Here is a 20,446-nt window from a genome sequence, read left to right on the forward strand (position 1 = left end):
CACAGCGCATCAAAGTTATGGGGTCGTTTAGCCGCAGACACCGCCAGGGTGGCCCATGCCAACACATAAGCACCTACAATGGCCATGTGACCCTCACAACCGGACCACGAAGCTGCTGGTGGCCTGGTCTCATGAATCACGTTTTGTTTCACATCCAGGGCGGCATTGTTGCATTGTTCCTGGCCTCTTTTGGCAGGATAACATGCCCTGCCACACATGAGAATGGTTTGGGGACCACATGGGGTCTAGTGGAGCCTACGTTCATATTTAGCAGCCAGTGTTGTGGCGTTACTGCACACCTCTTGCGTGGAAATGGTGCGTCCCTGTGGCGTACGGGTTTCTGATGAAGTGCCCAGTGAGGATAATAAATGACTTGCTGGCTAGCGTTCTTTATGTAGCCTCCGTAAGCGTAAAAAGTCTACCTCCGACCTCCAGGCAGCAACTTTTTTTAGGCTCCGGTAACACGACTCCACACACTCACACACAGAGGTGGCTGAAGCCCACGATCACATACACACCCTGTTCCAGTGTGCAATTCAGAGCGTTATTTTTAGTGCTGGCGTGGTCTTCGGCCTGGAGGTCCACACACACACACACACACACACCGAATGCTCCTCCCAGAGTTCATACAAGAAAAGTCTCCAGTGTGCGAGTGTGTTCAAGGCATAAGGGAAGAGACCGAAGTACATTTGAAAGGAGCTGAGCAGAGAGAGGATCTCCCAAAGCGTGAAGAATCTTCCCCTCAAGCATGGACGAAGGACCCTCTTGGACATTTTGACTTTCTGAGTTTGAGGAACCACACACACAAGCTTCCCGTCCAGTGGAAACATACTGGACCTTCTCGCCTTTCTTCCTCTATGGGACGCATAGACGTTACTGGATTTTCTAAAACCAGCTTAAAAGGTGCTGCGCCTTCAACAAAAATCTTACTGACATCAAGAGTCAAGGAACGTCCTGGAAACCGAGACTGAAACTCCGCATTTAAGATTTGAAAAGTTTTGCTGCGTTGTCTCTTGGAGCCCGGCGGACTGTAATCTGAGCTCCGACACACTCCTGTAATTACAAAGCAGGAAGGCAGATTGGTAATTAAAGGTCCTATAAAAAGCATCTGGCACCGGGCGAGGTCTGAGGGGCCGTGACGTCCCCCTACACACACACACAAACACACACACACACACACACTTTCTGCTAGAAAATCACCTTGATCTCGTCATGGATCCTACGGGGGGCCACTACCTCAACAAGGAGGCGGTTTGTTCGGGCCTCGGCATCGCCCGCATGTGCCAGCTGCTGCTGGGCTGCACCACCATGGCGCTGGTGGCCCACGGCGCAGGCTTCAGCGCCACCTATGGCACGTACTGCATGTTCGTCTGGTGCTTCTGCTTCGCCGTGACGCTGGTGATCTTCATGCTGGACATCACGCGCCTGCACGGGTGCATGCCCATCTCCTGGGACAACTTGACCGTGTCCTTCGCCATGCTGTCCACGCTCATGTACGTCACCGCCTCGGTGGTCTACCCCGTCTACTTCCTGAGCACCGAGTGCCCGTCGGAGGGCTGCGAGACGCGGGACTACCGCATCGCCGTCACCGCCTGTTCCAGCGTCTGCAGCTTCGCCTACGCCGCCGAGGTCTTCCTGACGCGGGCCAAGCCGGGTCACGTGGTGGGGTACATGGCCACGCTGAGCGGCCTGCTGAAGGTCATCCAGGCGTTCGTGGCCTGCATCATCTTCGGAGCGCTGGCCAACGACGGCGAGTACAACGGCCACATCCCGATGCAGTACTGCGTGGTGGTGTACAGCTTGTGCTTCGCGGTCACCGTGGTGGTCATCGCGATGACCTTGTCGGGCCGGACCTCAGCGCTGCGCTTCCCCTTCGATCGCTTCGTCGTGGTCTACACCTTCCTGGCCGCGCTGCTGTACCTGAGCACGGCGGTGATCTGGCCCATCTTCAGCTTCGACAGGAAATACGGAACGTCCACGCGGCCGGACGACTGTCCGCGGGGAGAGTGTCCATGGGACAGCAAGCTGGTGGTGACGGTGTTCACGCAGGTCAACCTGGTGCTGTACTTCAGTGACCTCATCTACTCACAGAGAATACGATTCGTCTCACAGTCCCCAGCCTGAGTCCTCATATCTGTCCTCATACACCAACAGCTTTTTTTTTGCAAATGGCAGCAATATTTTTATGTGTAATTTAAATTGCCGAAATGTTAATGAAATTAAAAAATAAGCAGACACGCCTCGGCTGGAACCAGTTGAAGTCAAATGAGACATTCCCATGCCTGGGCTTAACCCACTGGGTCTGTGTGTGTGTGTGTGTGTGTGTGTGTGTGTGACCAGCTGTCTGTTTTTATTTCGTTAACATTTTGTCACAATAAATTACACTTAAAACATTTGGTCAAATTTGCAGAAAGGATGCAGTGATTATATGATGCACAAAATTGCAAAATGACAAAATGAACATCACAAAATCTTGGAGGGATTGAATAACAGGACACTTACAAGAAAAATGAGAGATTTCTAATGATTTTGTGATTAATTACTTACCTGGCTTCAAGCATTTATGTACTTGGAATGTTGCTGTGCTTGGTGAATGAAAACAGTATTATAGTCTTTATTTTCAAGGCCATATGTAAACGAAAAACGTACTTTTACACAATTAATGTTTGTATTGTTTCCCTGAAGTCAAGAACAGTAGAATAATAGTTTCATACTTTCAATAAACAATTCATGCCAGAATGTATCATGTTCCTTTAAGAAATTTCCTTATGTAAATAACAGTATATTAATATGCCAATATTAATATCAATTCATATTTAATATGCTGATATATTTAAAGCAACAAAAAAATCTTTTATGTAAATCTTTAAGATTTCAGTATTTTTTCAGGGGAAGCTTCTTGGGCTTCTTGAGTTGGGTGGATTAATTTGCGAAGAAATACTTGCATCTAAATGAAAGAAAATGATCTGTGTATTGTTTTGTGTAGTTTTGTGTCACTATGCACTGTGTGAATGGTTGACATGACAATAAAACCATCCTCGGCTTGACAACGGTGCCAACAATCAAGTTTTAAAAGCGGGACAACAGGGTTTGTCCAAGAGAATGACTGACAGTGGACCACGACCACTCCAGAAGGCCACGCAACATCAGCCAATAAAAAGTCAAAAGCAACGCAGAACTGCAGCGACTGGCTAGAAATATAACAATTCTCTCTTTGATTGGCTTAATCCCCTTTCACTCAAAAGCACCATCAAGGGAAAAAAAGGTTCTGCTAGATTTAACATGATAAATATAACTATATCTGTTTCAGTTTAGTCATTCAAAATGCAACTATAGAAGCCACATATACATGTGAGTTTTTTTTATTTCAGATTGGTTTTTTTAAGTTAATAACAAAACAGGAAATAACGTTTTTCCAGCAACAAGGAGATCGTGAGCACATGTGACACGTTGTTTCTGGCCATAAAATCTCCCATCACCCCGTGCGTGGTGGATGAGTTCGGACCTGGTTGTGTCCTGTGCTCCAGGCATCACCATCGGCTCCATAGGTTGGTTGTAAACTAAGATGTAAAAACCAAAAGAATACCCTTATAGCAACGTGCAACTCAAATCAATAAATTGCCGGGCAGTGGTGGCCTAGCGGTTAAGGAAGCGACCCAGTAATCAGAAGGTTGCTGGTTCGAATCCCGATCTGCCAAGGTGCCACTGAGGTGCCACTGAGCAAAGCACCGTCCCCACATACTGCTCCCCGGGCTCCTGTCATGGCTGCCCACTGTTCACTAAGGGTGATGGGTTAAATGCAGAGGACAAATTTCACTGTGTGCACCGTGTGCTGTGCTGCTGTGTATCACATGTGACAATCACTTCACTTAATTTATATAATCTGAAATAAAAACAGTCAAATGAAAAGAAAGGGTGGCAACCTGACTTTGTGGGGTCACATGCAGAACCGGTCCTGCCCCAAAAACAACGCGCTGCATGACTGCGCCCCGCGCAGACATGGAGGACAGGAGGCTGATGGAGCGGCTGATGTGCAGTGTGGGCTGCTGCACCGAGGTGACACCTTCACAGGCCTTGATGCTCTTGCCGATGGTGAGCCCAGGCGACTGGCTGTGAGATTAGGAGCCTCAGGCTGTTCTGGTGAGTTAGACCAAAAAATGCTTCTGTCTCCTCCTGCTACACCTGAAAATCCAAAACTGGAAACAATGGGTGGATGTTGTGCTGAAGGGAGCCTGAATGCTGCTGGATACGGAAACAGCACCCAGGCCGGCTGATGGACAACGTCTGCTCACCAGGGGGCGCCACTCTACACACACTGCACGGACTGGAGGGCGGAGGCTTTCGCGGCCTCCTCACCAACTCCATGGAGGCGTGCTGCATCAGGACCAGGTCTGATGAAGGACGACATGTGGATTGTGAAGGAGGTCACTGTCCAGAATGTCTTCAAAATCTCTTCATGTATCTGTCTTGTCAAAAATCTCATTGGCCAGCTGCTCTGAAAGCCAGACCTTCAAGATGTTGTCTTCACTGCAGGATGGTTTTGAATAAAGGCTGTGTGTCCTCGTGTCTGTGTTTATTTTGTCCTGCAGTACTGGATGTATCCTTGAATTGGTATCTTCTATTTGCACGCGCGTCTGGGGAAAGTTGCCAGCGCACTCACTCGCTGCCTCGCAGTCCTCGGTGGTGCTGATAAAAACTGTAGATGTGTGCGAGGGGTCAGGACCGACGTGTCCAGGCCTGGCATGCTGGGTCTATTATTGGCTCCCTGGGGCAGGCCGTGTTACTCTCTACTTGGGTTTCCATTACACACCGGCCCCCATGCGTTCCATCTCGAGCTAGGTCGTGGGGTGCACTAGCGGCTGGTGAGGGGGATTCAGAACGCTTTTTAAAAAAAAAGTGAAGTTTTTGTCACACGTGAACACATCAGCACAGCACACAGTGCACACAGTGAAATTTGTCCTCTGCATTTAACCCATCACCCTGAGTGAGCAGTGGGCAGCCATGACAGGCGCCCGGGGAGCAGTGTGTGGGGACGGTGCTTTGCTCAGTGGCACCTCAGTGGTACCTTAGCAGATCGGGATTCGAACCAGCAACCTTCTGATTACGGGGCCGCTTCCTTAACCACTAGGCCACCACTGCCCTTTTTTTTTACATTTATCCTGCAGTACTGGATGTATCCTTGAATTGGTATCTTGAATTGGTATCACTCAGGGTGATGGGTTAAATGCAGAGGACAAATTTCACTGTGTGCACCGTGTGCTGTGCTGCTGTGTATCACATGTGACAATCACTTCACTTTATCTTTATATTTGCACGCACGTCTGGGGAAAGTGGCCAGCGAAAGTGGCCGGGGTTGTGCCGTGGCTGGGGGCAAACCAACCTCAGGCTAGTTGTACTGTAAGGAAGCTGGATGTAATCAGGGTGGACGAGTTTGGGTGGCTTCGGGAGCAGATGCAGCATCAGAGGCGAGACAGGAAGCGTGGCGGTCGGTGACATCGGAGGTAAACAATAGAGAATCGTCCGAAAGAATGGTGGAGTAGAAGGCAGTCGGCTTCAGGCAGTCCTGGAAATGGCTTACAGCAAACGTGATAGAAATCGACGAATGAGTTCGCACTTGATATACCTCTTCGCCCGCTTTTTACACTGTCTGTCTTCCTGTGAGTCAAGTCCTTCTGGTTCGGCGGGGTCGTGGTTGCCCTGGCGCCCTCTGGTGGCCTGGTGGGTGAGTGGCAGCCATGACACTGCGTTTGCACGCAGTGACTGCCTTCCTAACAGAATTAGAACCTTGGAATGACATTGTGAGATTTTAACAAAATTCTCAACATTTGTTGATCTAATATAGCTGCTTGTAGATGTCAGCCTACATGGTTTTTACATTTAATATGAATTTCGATTAAATGTGTGACATTGGAACTGATTTGATTGACCCGTCTCCTGAATGAGCCTCAGCTTCCAAAACTAAATTAAGTTATTATTAATATTACCAACTATTTTCAGATCAATTGGCTGTGTATTTTTGTCTTCCAGAGGGGCAGTGGTGGCCTAGCAGTTAAAGAAGCGCCCCCGTAATCGGAAGGTTGCCGGTTCGAATCCAGACCCGCCAAGGTGCCACTGATCCCCATTTCCACACACTGCTCCCCTGACGTCTGTCATGGCTGCCCACTGCTCACCAAGGGTGATGGTTAAAAGCAGAGGACACATTTCGTTGTGTCACCGTGTGCTGTGCTGCAGTGCTTCACAATGACAATGATCACTTCACTTTAAATTGGTGTGGTCTGGTGTGTCACAAGCATAACAAATTATGAGATGCTGAGTTGACAATTTTGACAATTTGAAAATGCAGATTTTAAGAACTCAATTTACATACGTTTACAACTATACCTTTTACAATTTTATTCAATTCTAAGAATCATCGAATTTCCCCAGACATGTTTGTTTATGGCGTGAAAACCTTATACCAACCGTGGCTATATTTTTTTCTGGATGCTACTGCTTATAGAGCGTTCTAGAGTTACAACAATCATGTTGTTACGTTATAGTTTATGTGTAGCCGAACGAATCTGGCAACCCCAACAACCCAAGATCTGGCAACGCTGCTCCGCACGCTGCAGTGGCGCTGCGGCGCGCCGCGTCTGCGCAGGACGTAAGTCGTGGTGTGTAACACACGCACACACACACACACACACACACACACACACGTCCGTCGGTCGTCACGTGACCACGGAACCTTGCGCCATTATGTAACCGCGCGCGCCCCCACCACGTGACCCGGCGCAGCAGGGAGGCGTTGTCCCGCGGTCCCGTGGTGCTGAAGTGGAAGCGGAGCGAGGCGCGCCAGCGCGGTTCTGTCCCCATCGACGATGATGAAGAACGGACACCATCACGCCGGCGCCGGCGGCAGCCCCGAGAAGCGGCGGCGGACGGTCCGGGTGTGGTGCGACGGCTGGTGAGTGTCGGTTTCCTGACCCCGGGGCTCAGGTGTCCCTGAAATGCCCGGCCGGTGGCATCAGGTGTGCACTTCAAATGTAAAAGGGCTGAAAGAAGGGAAATGTCGCCACTGTTGACTCAGGGTGCTAACTGTGTGTGTGTGTGTGTGTGTGTGTGTGTGTGTGTCCTTGGAAAAAAAAAACAGCAGCTTCTGCCTTGCAATGATGAAAAAACGACCACCCCGTGACAGGGGTGGTGTGACCGTCACCGCCGCTGAAGGACCCCGGTGTAAAGTGACATGTCCCTGCCCGGCGCAGCTCAGCTGACTTCTGCAGCTTTAGCGAACGTGTAAACAAGTTGCCTATTGTTCGTGTGTGTGTGTGTGTGTGTGTGTGTGTGACATCTTTATCTGCTGAAGCAGCTGGAGACGCGTACGTGTTTGCTGACCCCCCCCCCCACCCCCCGGCCTCCGTCATGGGTGCAAAAAGGAAAGGAAAATGTGGCGGATTCCGGCGCTGAAGCGCTGGATTACTCGTCTTTCTCTGGGCGCATTCCGGCCGTTTCTGTCCTGCCGGGGAATGCTTCACATGCCAGAATATTAAGCACTTGGGCCTGCACCCACCCAACTGGCAGCTCGTCCTCGGTAAACACGGCTCGGGCCCTGAACTCAGAGGCCCCGGAGCCGACGCCACGCCGGGCCGCTTGACATTTCCGTATTCCGTCTCTCGGGCCTCCACACAGTGTCGTTCCCTCGCCAAAGTCACAGGTTCAAACCCCGCCTACCGCCGTCGTGTCCCTGAGCAAGACACTTGACCCTGAGCGTCTCCAGGGGGACCGTCCCTGCAACCACTGATAATAAGTCACTTGAAGTTATAAGTTTTGTGTTTTACAGGACGTAGCAGTATCGTATCGTATTGTGAACTGCTGCACTGACGATGCTCGACTTTAGATGACTGAAAAAAGTCAAATTTTATCTGGAACTACATTTACATATTTACACTTACAGCATTTACCAGACGCCCTTATCCAGAGCGACTTACAATCAGTAGTTACAGGGACAGTCCCCCCCTGGAGACACTCAGGGTTAAGTGTCTTGCTCAGGGACACAATGGTAGTAAGTGGGATTTGAACCTGGGTCTTCTGGTTCATAGTGTTACCCACTAGGCTACTACCACCCTGTGAAATTCCCCTGACAGGCCTGGGTTTTTTGCAGATTTGGTAGAGTAAAGAGCCCTGAGGGACACCAGTGGACCTGATGTGGGACCGGGGGACCTTTTTCCGTTACGTTGTTCTACCAGACGCCCTTCACCTAAGAAATAAGCACCTTCTTCAAACGGGCCGTCAAGCCACTCGGGGTTTATTATGTTTTTGTCTGCTTGTACCTTGTGACTCACAGGACCATGGCATACTTGTGACATCACACCTCACGCCACACACTCATGTCCTCCAGCATCAAGGGTCGAGGCGCGTTCCCTGTGACGTGAGAGCGGTTAATATTTCATCGCGGGTGACACACCTTGGATGAGCTTTGGTCACATCAGCCAGCGATCTGCCACAGGTCTTGGGTTTCACACCACAAGAAAGCACACACACACACACACACACAGAGTAAGGATCTCTCTTACAACAGAACCCTTGCTGGGTCTTGATGTATTTTGGCTGAAAGGTAACTCGCATTTCTACTCACAGCTCAAATTCTTTCTCGTGCAATTTTACGCTGGTTTCCATTTTGTTAAGTTTCATTAGTTTAATACAAAGTTGTATTCTCGCATACCGTTGCCTCCATTAAAATAAGATAAGATCAATAAGCAATGGATCTTTATTGTCATGGTCACTTTTCAAGGAACAACGAAATCTTAGGTGCGGTCGACTGAGGCATGAGGCATAAAGTTAAAGACAAATTATATATACAAATTATATTGGTAGAAAAAATATAGAAAAATACAAATTGCACTGGATTTTTATAGTCTATTTACAGTCTATTACAGCACAATTATCCCATGCGCAAGCTTACATTTCATTGTGCTGAAGTCATTTCTGGCACATGGCTTTAAGTGAAAGATTAAATGTAAATTAAAATCCTAATGTTTTGTTTACACCACAACCTCCTGACAACCTTCTCACAGCCTGTCGATATTCACTGTTTCTCGGCCCTTTCAGGATGAAGTGCATGGCTGCTGGCCTGCCGTGTCCTTGGGGTGGTGGACCCCTCCTGAAACGCGCTCACACTCGCGGCCCCTGCTCTGTGCACTACAGAATCACTTCATTATTTTGCCCCGGGTTAACTTACCGAAACATGCGAGCGAGGCCGAGGGCGGTGTATGTGCAATAGTACTTTTAATAGATAAATATATTTAAACTGATTCACTTTAGACAGAAGTCAGTTGACATGGGTCAGTCTTTTGCAGCGAATCAACGTATCTACTGGACAATCCTGACTTTTGGCCAGTGACTGTGCTGAGTAGAGAATGTACCCCGTGACACAACCTCTTGCCTTTGTGTCTGTCACTGCTGAGACTCTGGATGCTGTGTTCTGTGCTTTCCGCAGCTATGACATGGTGCATTATGGGCACTCCAATCAGCTGAGACAGGCGAAGGCTATGGGGGACTACCTGATCGTGGGAGTTCACACAGATGGTGAGAATTGGCACACACACACACACACACACACACACACATGTTAACACACACCCTAACATACATACAGGAAGGGTGTATTGGTATTATCTGCAGGACAGTCATCACCTATTAACACAACTGAAAAATGCGTTATGCTGATAATGAAATGCTGCACTTGTTGTTGAGGGCTTTGCACGATTAATGCACGGTCTGTTGGTGTGGTATGTCCCGGGGAAACTTCATTGTTAAAAAGTAATTGAACTGTTTTGCCTTTAAGTTGTTCACACATTAACAGTATCACAGTATTTAAAATGACATTTAATAATGGGATGTTATGTTAAAATGTATCCTTAATAAGGGATTTATCAGTGCTAACATAGGTGGTAGTAGCCTAGTGGGTAACACACTCGCCTATGAACCAGAAGACCCAGGTTCAAACCCCACTTACTACCATTGTGTCCCAGAGCAAGACACTTAACCATAAGTTGCTTCAGGGGGGGGCTGTCCCTGTACCTACTGATTGTAAGTCGCTTTGGATGAGGGCGTTTGATAAATGCTGCAAATGTAACATAATAAGGGATTCTGATTATAGAAAATACATCTAAAATAATTTTTCACAAATTACATTTTTTAAATGTCACTTAAAGGTCACGTGGCATTCTAAAATACATGGCACATGAACATATGGACATTGGATAGATTACTTTTTGGCACATAATTATTGTGTCTCCCAGACCTTTGAAAAGTTATGCACAGCTAGTGACATAAAACAGAAATAATTTAATAATACTGGAAAGGGAGTTTGTGTAGTCAGGAACAGTTCAGCTTTAACTCAAAAACATTTGGAGAATGTTATTTGGAGAATGATTCAGTTGATCTTTTCTGGCCAGGCGGTCATTTATACTCTTTAAATTTATTTACACTACCAGTCATTTATGGGTCCCTATGGGTTTTTTACATTATAGAACAAAACTAAAGACAGAAGAAACATTTGAGTTTCTCCAAGCTTTTGCTGAGCATTTCACACTCTTGTCTTCTCTCCACCATCTTAAGTTGGACAACAAGGACGTTTCCACCACTCCTGAAGGATTATGCTGAACACTTATCATTCACTCATGTTAATGAGCATCTCATGAAGTGGATTTTGATGATGACAATAGTAAATAAAGCAGCCATGAAGAGGCGACTCTGAAAAAACAGATTCATCAAACATACTTCACTTTCTCCTGATTCAACAAATACTAAATATGCTTCTTGTATTGGATTCTTCAAAATGTCTCCATCTTAGTCTCCATACCCACCACAGAGTAGGTGTGTCCAAACATTTGACTGGTACTGTAAATATAACCTGAAAGTCTATTGAAATTTCCTGCCATGCAGAAGAGATCTCCAAGCACAAAGGACCCCCAGTGTTCACGCAGCAGGAGCGATATAAGATGGTCCGGGCCATCAAGTGGGTGGACGAGCTGGTGGAGGGAGCGCCGTACGTCACCACGCTGCAGACGTTGGACAAGTACAGCTGTGACTTTTGTGTGCATGGAGGTAAAGACACATGCCATTCTTTCTGCCCATCTTCATACTGACTGGAGCATGGGGTGGGGTTGCATTTTCCTTGATGGGTGCTGGTAGCTTAGTGTGTAACACACTCACCTATGAACCAAAAGACCACAGAGTCACAGGAGACACAGGAGGTGCCTGATAAATTGCACACTATGTAAATGTTGATTTTTACAGTAATTTGACTTAAATTTGGTTAATGACCACTAATATCTGGACCTGGAATAAAATCCAAGAGAAAAGGGATTTTTTTTTTTTAGAAATAAGGTGCACGGCTGGAATGGAATTGGGTTGCCAGAAGGGGCGGTGCCAACCTGCTTGGTGCCCTGGGCAAACACCCCCTCTGGTCAATTTTACAGAGAAAATGTGTTGGGCCAGAATGGTATTAGTTGATACTATTTCTACACATCCTATTTTACCCTTAACAAAATATCTTAACAAGATATTTCTTTGGTCCAATGCACAGTTCTCATGTGAAATTTTCAGTGAAAACAGTGTTAGGCCACAAAAGTTTTTAATAGATCAGGATATTGAGTTGGCACAGAGATCATCATCATATACAGATTTAACAGATTTATACAGTTCTTTATTTCTGAAACAGAGTTCCTGGCTGTAAGCCTCGCTGAACTATTTAGTATTTAAGGTGGGACTGACAATTCGAGTAAGGAGCTTCTTCAGCGTCTTGTTTTATTTGGTGAGCTGGATATTAGAATGCCGCTCCAGCCAGTCAGAGAATCTCCTGCCGCCCCCTCCCTCTGCGGCAAGCAGCAGGCACCCTTACTCCCTGCAAACTGGGAATAGAAAATAGATCGGTGCATGCAATCATGATGTCAGGGCAGCATGGACACGCACGTGGCAAAAAAAAATTTAAAATCCGATGCCCGTGATGTTGCCCTGGGCAACTGCCCATGTCACCCATATCAAAATCCACCACTGGTTGCCAGATACTAAGACACCAGCAAACCCAAGTATTTGGTATCTGTGGCAGTGGTGGCCTAGCAGTTAAGGAAGCAACCCTGTAATCAGAAGGTTGCCGGTTCGAATCCCGATCTGCCAAGGTGCCACTGAGCAAAGCGTTGTCCCCACACACTGCTCCCCGGGTGCCTGTCATGGCTGCCCACTGCTCACCAAGGGTGATGGTTAAAAGTGTGCTGTGTATCACAATGACAATCACTTCACTTTCCCTGTAATTCAGCGTCTCATTTAAAATTCTTCATCCTCAGACCGCCAGGCTGCTTTTGACTCTTGGTCCTTTTCCAGATGTCCCAAAGTGTAGTAACGGAATCAGATGATTGCAGTCAGTCATCACGTTGCTTCTGCTCACACGAAGAGAGAGAGAGGAATGCTTCCCTCCAGCCAAAGCCTTCATTTCAGGCCAACAGGTCGTGCCAGCGGACCGACGGGGTACAGAGACTGCTCTGGCAGCATTCTGGGGGGGAAAAAACTCTGACAGGGTCTGTGTTGCTCCTGGGAGTCTGGAGTCTTGGCAGATTTTTGTTTTTGTCCTGGGTGTGCGGGAACCAGGTTCGGTGAGGAGGAGGTTCCCTACAGGGTTGCATGTGATTATTAATCAAATAAATTAGAATAGTAAAACAGTTCAGTAATCAGCCAGTGAGTCACTTTGACACACACACACACACACACACACACATAAGCTGCACGTCACACACACATTTTTAAAATAAGTCCCGTACAAATATGAGATACATGAATTTTCTCAAATTTGTATGTTGTTTTCCATTTTTTTTAGATGACATCACACTCACAGTTGATGGCAAAGACACATACGAGGATGTGAAGAAAACAGGGAGATACAGGTCCACACACACTATACATACAGAATATACTGTGCACTAGTTATACTGTACTATATACATGTATACAACGTATTTATTATGAATGCATTCAAATGAAATTTACTACAATATGTAATATGAGATATGTGTGCGTGTGTGTGTATGTGATTGCTTTGTATTTCTAGAGAGTGTAACCGGACACAGGGAGTCTCCACCACAGATCTTGTGGGTCGAATGTTGCTCATGACAAAGGCCCACCACAGCAATATAGTACGTACTGCTACACACACACACACACGCACATACACACACACACACACTCATACTTCTTTTTTTGTATAGGCCAGCTCAGACTACCAACAGCACACAGACAACTTTGGAAAGGTAGGCCTGCGTGTGTGTGTGTGTCCTTCTGTTCTAGTGTCCTTGTCACACTGATCTTGAGCAAAAAGGGTTTTGTTGTTGGTAACAACATGCACAAATACAAGGCCAAACACACCCCAATTAAAAGAAGTTTTTCACTTGCAAGCCCGCTGAACTGTGGGAAATCAGGAACTTTAACTTGGCAGCAGCTGTAGAACTATGTTGAACCTGTAATGTCCACCAGTGGGCGCTGTGGCGTCTTCCTACCTGACTTTTCAGTAGGCTAACTTCCATCATTTGGAATCTAATAGAATATTGACATTTTGAAGAATTAGAAGGAACCAGGAAAATCACTCTATTATATTTTAATAATGTTGTAGATGCACAGAAATATGCATGGTCACTGCATGTAAATATCCTTTAAAAAACATATAATTTATTAAATTAATTGGAAAAAGTCTAGAGTACACTGATTGTGTGATTATGTTGTTGTACAGGTCAGCATTTAATTACTGCAACTTTGTCCAGTTTGTGTTTTCATCTGTGGGCTTTCAGGGGCCAAGGGGCAGCAGTCCCTGGACGGGGGTGTCTCAGTTCCTACAGACGTCCCAGAAAATCATCCAGTTCGCCTCAGGACAGGAGCCTCAGCCGGGAGACACCATCATTTATGTGGCTGGAGCTTTTGACCTGTTCCGTATCCTGCTGAACACCCTCTAACGCTAAACACACACACACTAAGGCAGACTGAGATGTCCTTATTTAACCAGAGCTACTGATCCTGTAGCTTAAGTGCAGAGTAAGAGATTGTCCAAGATATTTCCTGGATGGCTTCTGGGTCCCTGGGTGATGATACTCAGGGTAGGGACAGTGGTGGCCTAGCGGGTAAGGAAACAGACCCATAATCGCCAAGGTGCCACTGAGCAAAGCACCGTCACCACACACTGCTCCCTGGGCACCTGTCATGGCTGCCCACTGCTCACCAAGCAGAGGACATATTTCGTTGTGTCACTGTGTGCTGTGCTGCAGTGTTTCACAATGACAATCACTTCACTTTTTTTACTTCACATTAGTGCCACAGCAATTGGTTACTTCTTTTAATGGTCACATCTTCAGATATTGGTCACGTGGACTTCTTAGAGGCGGTGCATAAACTGTCTGAAAAACCATACATCATCGTGGGGTTACACTTTGACCAGGTGAGTGTCCCACCCTCACTTCCCCTCAATTAAACCAAGTACGTTGCAACTTTCACTCTCATATACAATGGAATGCATTTTATGTAACAAGTTTATTTTAGAGAGAAATGAAAAAGTAGTAAAAAAATTTAAATGCTGCTAATCTCTAATGGATAGGCTTTATTCCATTAGACATAGTGTTGTGGTGAAAATTCCTATTTTCTCAGGAAGTCAACCGCTACAAAGGGAAGAACTACCCCATTATGAATATTCACGAGAGGACCCTGAGTGTGCTGGCCTGTCGAGTGAGTCTCCCTTTCTCAGTGCACAACACACACACACAAACCTGTACACCTCCGCTGCTGACTGCATGATGATGATGATGATGATGAATGTATTGTTCATATTTTCCCAGCATGTGTCTGAGGTTGTTATTGGTGCCCCCTACACCATCACTAAAGACCTGCTGGACCATTTTAAGGTAGGGCCTCCTGATAATATGCTTATATATTTAACAGACTGGGCTGTTGGTTTTGAAATTCAGCAAATAATGCACAAGGAACGGCTGCCTCGGAAAATGTTGTCTATATGTGTAACTTCTATCTGGATTGATGGTTTCCTGTATTAAGGTGGATCTGGTCTGCCATGGGAAGACGGAGGTGTTTCCAGACCGGGGGGGTTATGACCCATATGCTGTGAGTCGCTCGCAAGGACCAACTTCTAGTCATTATTTTCTATCTGCACTTTTCTTGAATGGTGTGTTGTGTTGATGTTGTGCAAATGCAGGTACCCAAGAAGAAAGGTATCTTCAGGACAGTGGACAGTGGGAACAGTCTTACCACCGATAACATTGTTCAGAGGATAATAAAAAACAGGTAAACACCCTCTCCCTAAACCGTTACATTTACGACATTTATCAGACGCCCTTATCCTGAGGGATTTACAATCAGTAGATGCAGGGACAGTCCCACTGGAGACACTCAGGGTTAAGTGTCTCGCTCAGGGACGCAATGGTAGGAAGAGGGGTTTGAACATGTGTCTTCTGGTACATAGGCGAGTGTGTTACACACTAAGCTGCTACCACCTCAGTGTGTTTGTGTGTGTTTCAGGCTGCTTTATGAGGCCAGGAACCAGAAGAAGGAAGCAAAGGAGCTTGCTGTGATCCAAGCGATAAAGAGTCGGGAGGAGGAGAAGGCCAAAGAGCGAACGCAGGCTGTGGCGTAGGACACCGAGACACACCCTCACCTTCCCAAATGGAGATTTCAGAGACTGACTAACCCCTACAGACACACACAAACAAACTCTTGTACTGCAATGATGGGTGGCCAGTATGAAGGGAAGTGAAAACTTTCATCCAAAAGGACACTGATTCACTCAGGTTTATGACAGGAGAGTGCATGGACACACACACACAGAATGGCAATGCTTCTGTATACCCAAGTGAAAAAAAGTATAAATTCAATGGTAAATACCAGATTATAATTTAATGGGCACATTTGTACCTAAATAGAAAAAAAACATTTGCATATCTGGGGCCAAGGGACAGCCACAATGGCAAATAGCACACCTTTTGTATATTCCCAGCTGTATAGTCCAGGTCAGGTAACGCACTGACCAGTGATCTCTCCAAATCATGATGCCTCCCAACATACACATACTCATTTGGTGAAGCGTGCTCAATATCCTTCTTTTTTTTGCGATGTGCGATGCACTGTGCTTAACAGAAATTACTTGAGCCCACTTTTTTGGTGTGTTTTTTGGACAGTCGAGGTCCATGACCTCAGAAGGTCTCACACTGCCAGTAGCATCAATGCTAAGAAGAGGTTGTATACGGGCTGGACTGTACAGCTGGGCTAGGGCTCGGTTGACATTCTGGCTTGCAAACTTATTTGTATGAAACATTTATTTTGGTCTTTACCTTTGAAGTGGACACGTTTGGGTTTACAATGAAGGAATGGAAATGGAAAGAGTACAATTTATTGCATCTAAACCCATCTAAACACCTTTTGACCTGCAAAGTTGAATTTGAAACCATGCAAAAGCACACCAATATCAGTTGACCCAAAAGAAGCCTCGGACCTTAATTTTTAAATACTTTCACTGTTTTATGTATGCCTTTTCTTGAAGCTAGCAGATGCTAACAAATAACGAGAAATTGTCTTTAAATGCAACAAATGTGTTTACTTTAAAATCTGGTGTGTGTTTGTGTGTGTCTGTGTGTACGTTTGTTAGACCAGTATTCTGATTCTATACACATGGCTATACAATTCTGATTCTATACAAGTGGCCCGTGTGTGTGTGTGTGTGTGTGTGTGTGTGTGTGTGTGTGTGTGTGTGTGTGTGTGTGTGTGTGTGTGTGTGTATATATATATATATATATATATATATATATATATATATATACACACACAACTGGACTGTAGTGTTGATCAACTCCATAGATGAAGTGTTTCTCTTGGTGTGTTTCCTCGTTCTTCCTGGGACCAATGGCATCCACTGGAGGAGACAAAAAAAATCAAGATATCCTAAACGAGCACAAGAGGGTGCTAGTTATTCAGATAAAAAAAAAATACATCTCACTGACGATATTGCACTGAATACCATCATGTCTGATTAGCACTGATGAATTGGCTTCTGCGAAATGCTTGGCTGTAGAGCAGGGTTTCCTAGCCCTGTTCCAGGAGACCCCCCTCCCCAGCCAGAAGGTTCTTCTCTCCAGCTGATTAAGAACTTTTAGTGCTGCGTGTGGCAGGCTGGAAGCACAGAAGGTTGGAATAACGAAATGCCAAATGGGAACATTCGGCATTTATTGCAGTGGCGAAATGATGCTGTTTTTTTTAGACCTAGCAATCATGTTCCTGGACACCCCCCCTTCCTTTTCCAACCATTGTCAGGTTATTGTCAACAGCCTAATGATGTACAAGGCAGGTTGAAAGCTCAGCAGGTTGGCCTCCAGGAACAGGACTGGGAGCCAAGCGTTCCTCAGACCTCAATTTGCTGCTGTGGATCAAATATAGATTACGTGGACATATGGGTCAGAGCAGATGAGAGTAGAAATATTTTGCCTTGAAATATGACCCAATTGAACTGAGATGCCTGCAATGCCAACAGTAGGTGGCATTTGCCTGGTCCACCTGGATCATTCTGGATGTGTAGACTTCAGGCAGCTTCTACCATGTGCCTGCCATGTTTATTTATAGCATTCGTTTTATGCACAGGTGTCAATGTTATAGATGGCATATCGGACCACTTTTTAGCCTTCTCCATCTGAAAAGCTGTGGGTAATATTTAAGAGCTCTTTTTTTTTATTTACAGAAATAATAATAGATTATATATTTCTCAAGAACAACAGAAGCATTGGTCAAAACCAGTGTGGAATAAAAAAATCAGTGTTCATCTAAAGTGTGTTTAAAACAATATGTATCTGATTGCTTTTTCATTTTTTCACTTTTTTGCAGCCTTTTTTATACCTTTCCCAGCAAGAGAAACATTTTCATGTATGCTCACAAAAGCCACAAATTACCAAGGACACAACTACTGGCCTGTTGTAAACGCTGTATAGATCTTGTTTTTCTTATGTTGTAGATGAATGTAAAATGAATTTTAAACTCATTAACCTCAATTTAAAAAATCTAATGGAAGCTTTTGCGGAGTACCCCTCTCTCCTTTAAGCTCAACTTGATGGCGTGCAGATGCAAGTGAAATGGCGGTTTTAATTGCAGTGTTAGAAAATGTTTTAACTGTCAAAGAAAAAAAAATGTGAGGACGCACTGGGTGTTTTGTTGCACTGTGTAACATGACTGTCATTTTAAGTGGCTAAACTCTGGGGTAATAAAAAAATCAACTGACTTGTCTGAGTTCCTCTAAAATTACATAACAAAAAAACAATTGAGCAAGAATGCAGCGGTGTAATAATTTCAAGTTCAAGTTGAGCTCTACTGTTATTTCAGCTACATACACGATAGACAGTACATAGTGAAACCTGGTGCTCCATGTAACAATTCAACAAAGTTACATACCGACATAAAGTGTACGTGTGTGACAGACAAACCAGCTACTTAAAGTGCGAACAGAGGACACAGGCAGTGCTAAAAATGTGGTCACGAAGGTGCAGAGTAACAATGTGCAAATAATGTAATAGAGTTTCAATTCAGTGAATTCACTGTATCCTTCGTTAGCCTTCAGCAATTTGTAAAAGTCTTTGACCTTGAACTTGTTTTGGTCTTTGTTTTGACTAGTCGCCCCTCTTGTTTTGTCTGCAGTCTTTATTTAAATTTAATTGATGCCTGTTTGGCGTGATGCTCGTATAATCTTTGCGTTTTGTCCCTTTTGGCTCTCATCATTGCCTGTCTAGGTTACTTAGTCTCCTTGGCTGCTTTATTTGGGATCCTCGTTTGGACCTGTTTGTCTCTGCTGCTCGTTATTTGTTGGAATTCTGCCTTTTGGAACCCACCTCATGTGTTTGTGTCCCCCCTCAAACGTCTCCATCTGTGGAACTTTCCCACATTTATGTGGTCATGCACAGCTCAATAATAAATAAATAAGCCGCCAAATATTGGCAACCACTAACGAAGCATTATTATTTTTTAATACATTTTGAATTGTTTGATTGAGGCTACAATTTAATTAAGGGTTCTTGGAAACATCTATGTATGGACTTAATGTGAAGATGTTTTGGCTCAGTATGCATACAGAGAAACTGCATAATCATCTTCATAATCTCTGTAGAACATCTTCATGTCAGACACTTTTCTGAATTGGCAGTTCAGATGTCCTTCCCGCTGAGCCTGCATTTTATTTTGGACGTAAGTAAAGTTAACGTGTCTGACATCACTCGCACTCCTGGGAAAGGCATCTGAAGGCAGTGAATATTTGCAGCACAAATAATTCAACCTTGTTCATCGCATTTCTGCATACTCACTCTTTCTGGTCAAAAAAGTACATACTACATGTCCCCATATGTAATTTGCCATTATCCATCCATCCATTTCGTCCCTGCTTGACACAGGCAGAAAGACTAACGTATCATCATCAACTAATATGTAGGTTTTTGGTCTGAGTGAAGCTCCATATGAACAAATGGCAAGTATGTTCTTGTTAAAACACCCAGTCTAAAACCTTGCGCTCCACCATATCAAAACGTCAGCATTAAACCATTGGTTACCTTCAAATAAGTCATCAACATTTTCAATACCATAATGTACTATGCTATAAGAAGCGTGTTGGAAGGATAAAATGCTGTGCTTACTGACTCCTTCCTCTGCAGGTATTATTTATCTTCTAATCTAATCTACATCTTCAAATGCAAATGGGGACCATAAGGGATCCTCGTACCTGAAACAATGGGATGAAATTAAGATGTGAAACGTGTAAAATGTAACTTTTACAGCTAATCTTGTCTGAATTTATTTAGTCCACTGGACTGCAGGAGACTGGATTTGAATCGAACCTCATTATGAAGACCAGCGAACAGAAGCATTTCCGTTCACATTCAATCCAGAGCAATTTACAGTTTGTAGTTACAGGGGCAGTCCTGCTGGAGACACTCAGGGTTAAGCGTCTTGCTCTGGGACACAATGGTAGTAAGTGGGGTTTGAACGTGAGACTTTGTGTTCTTCTGGTTCATAGGCGAGTGTCTTACCCACTAGGCCACTGGGCATTTCACGGATGTCCACCACTAGCCTCTCAGGGAGGGTGGTGAGAGATAAAGGAACGTGCTGGTTCACACTTCTGGCTTTGTGGGTTTTTGGTTGCATGGCTGAGTCTGTCAATAGTAGATCAAACAGTGAGGAGAACAGTGTGAGGAAATCGGGGATTTAAACTGAAACTCAAACCAGCAAAGGGAATCCAAAATACCAGGTCCTTCATTTAAAAACTTTTCATTAGAACAACAATAAAAGCGTGTACGTAGACCATATAGACAATATCTGTCATTATAAATGATATGGCGATGTTAAAAAGCTCAAACCATGTGTTAAGCCATATGCTTGTCTGGTTTGTGCACATTCT

At 45.2% G+C, this 20,446-nt stretch overlaps 2 protein-coding genes across 3 annotated transcripts; both read left to right on the top strand.

Moving 5' to 3' along the window:
• The first annotated feature begins 586 nt into the window (after window positions 1-586).
• Window positions 587-3,047, top strand: LOC114794519 (myeloid-associated differentiation marker-like protein 2). The gene has a single exon (XM_028987128.1). The coding sequence runs from the start codon at window positions 1,213-1,215 to the stop codon at window positions 2,122-2,124; it is 912 nt and encodes a 303-aa protein (XP_028842961.1). The 5' UTR covers window positions 587-1,212; the 3' UTR covers window positions 2,125-3,047.
• A 3,639-nt stretch (window positions 3,048-6,686) lies between these two features.
• On the top strand, window positions 6,687-18,285 carry LOC114794786 (ethanolamine-phosphate cytidylyltransferase-like). Of its 2 annotated transcripts, none has more exons than XM_028987572.1 (13): window positions 6,687-6,946; window positions 9,476-9,564; window positions 10,927-11,088; window positions 12,854-12,920; window positions 13,085-13,169; window positions 13,242-13,283; window positions 13,791-13,956; window positions 14,376-14,458; window positions 14,665-14,742; window positions 14,853-14,918; window positions 15,067-15,132; window positions 15,224-15,312; window positions 15,547-18,285. In XM_028987572.1, exons 1-13 carry the CDS (start codon window positions 6,861-6,863, stop codon window positions 15,659-15,661), a joined length of 1,194 nt encoding a protein of 397 aa, XP_028843405.1. In that variant the 5' UTR covers window positions 6,687-6,860; the 3' UTR covers window positions 15,662-18,285. The 2 variants fall into 2 exon arrangements, with proteins under 2 accessions (XP_028843405.1, XP_028843406.1); XM_028987573.1 differs by having other exon boundaries at window positions 6,689-6,946; window positions 13,818-13,956.
• The last annotated feature ends 2,161 nt before the right edge of the window (window positions 18,286-20,446 follow it).

This window comes from Denticeps clupeoides, chromosome 7 (assembly GCF_900700375.1).
Source record: "Denticeps clupeoides chromosome 7, fDenClu1.1, whole genome shotgun sequence".
Classification (NCBI taxonomy): Eukaryota; Metazoa; Chordata; class Actinopteri; order Clupeiformes; family Denticipitidae; genus Denticeps; species Denticeps clupeoides.

Bases quoted from the DNA above. Each gene is read 5' to 3' on its own strand.
- LOC114794519 (XM_028987128.1), top strand. From the start codon at position 1,213: ATGGATCCTACGGGGGGCCACTACCTCAACAAGGAGGCGGTTTGTTCG.
- LOC114794786 (XM_028987572.1), top strand. From the start codon at position 6,861: ATGATGAAGAACGGACACCATCACGCCGGCGCCGGCGGCAGCCCCGAG. The intron at 13,284-13,790 runs GTAGGCCTGCGT...AACTTTGTCCAG, and splicing joins ACACAGACAACTTTGGAAAG to TTTGTGTTTTCATCTGTGGG. The intron at 14,919-15,066 runs GTAGGGCCTCCT...TCCTGTATTAAG, and splicing joins ACCTGCTGGACCATTTTAAG to GTGGATCTGGTCTGCCATGG.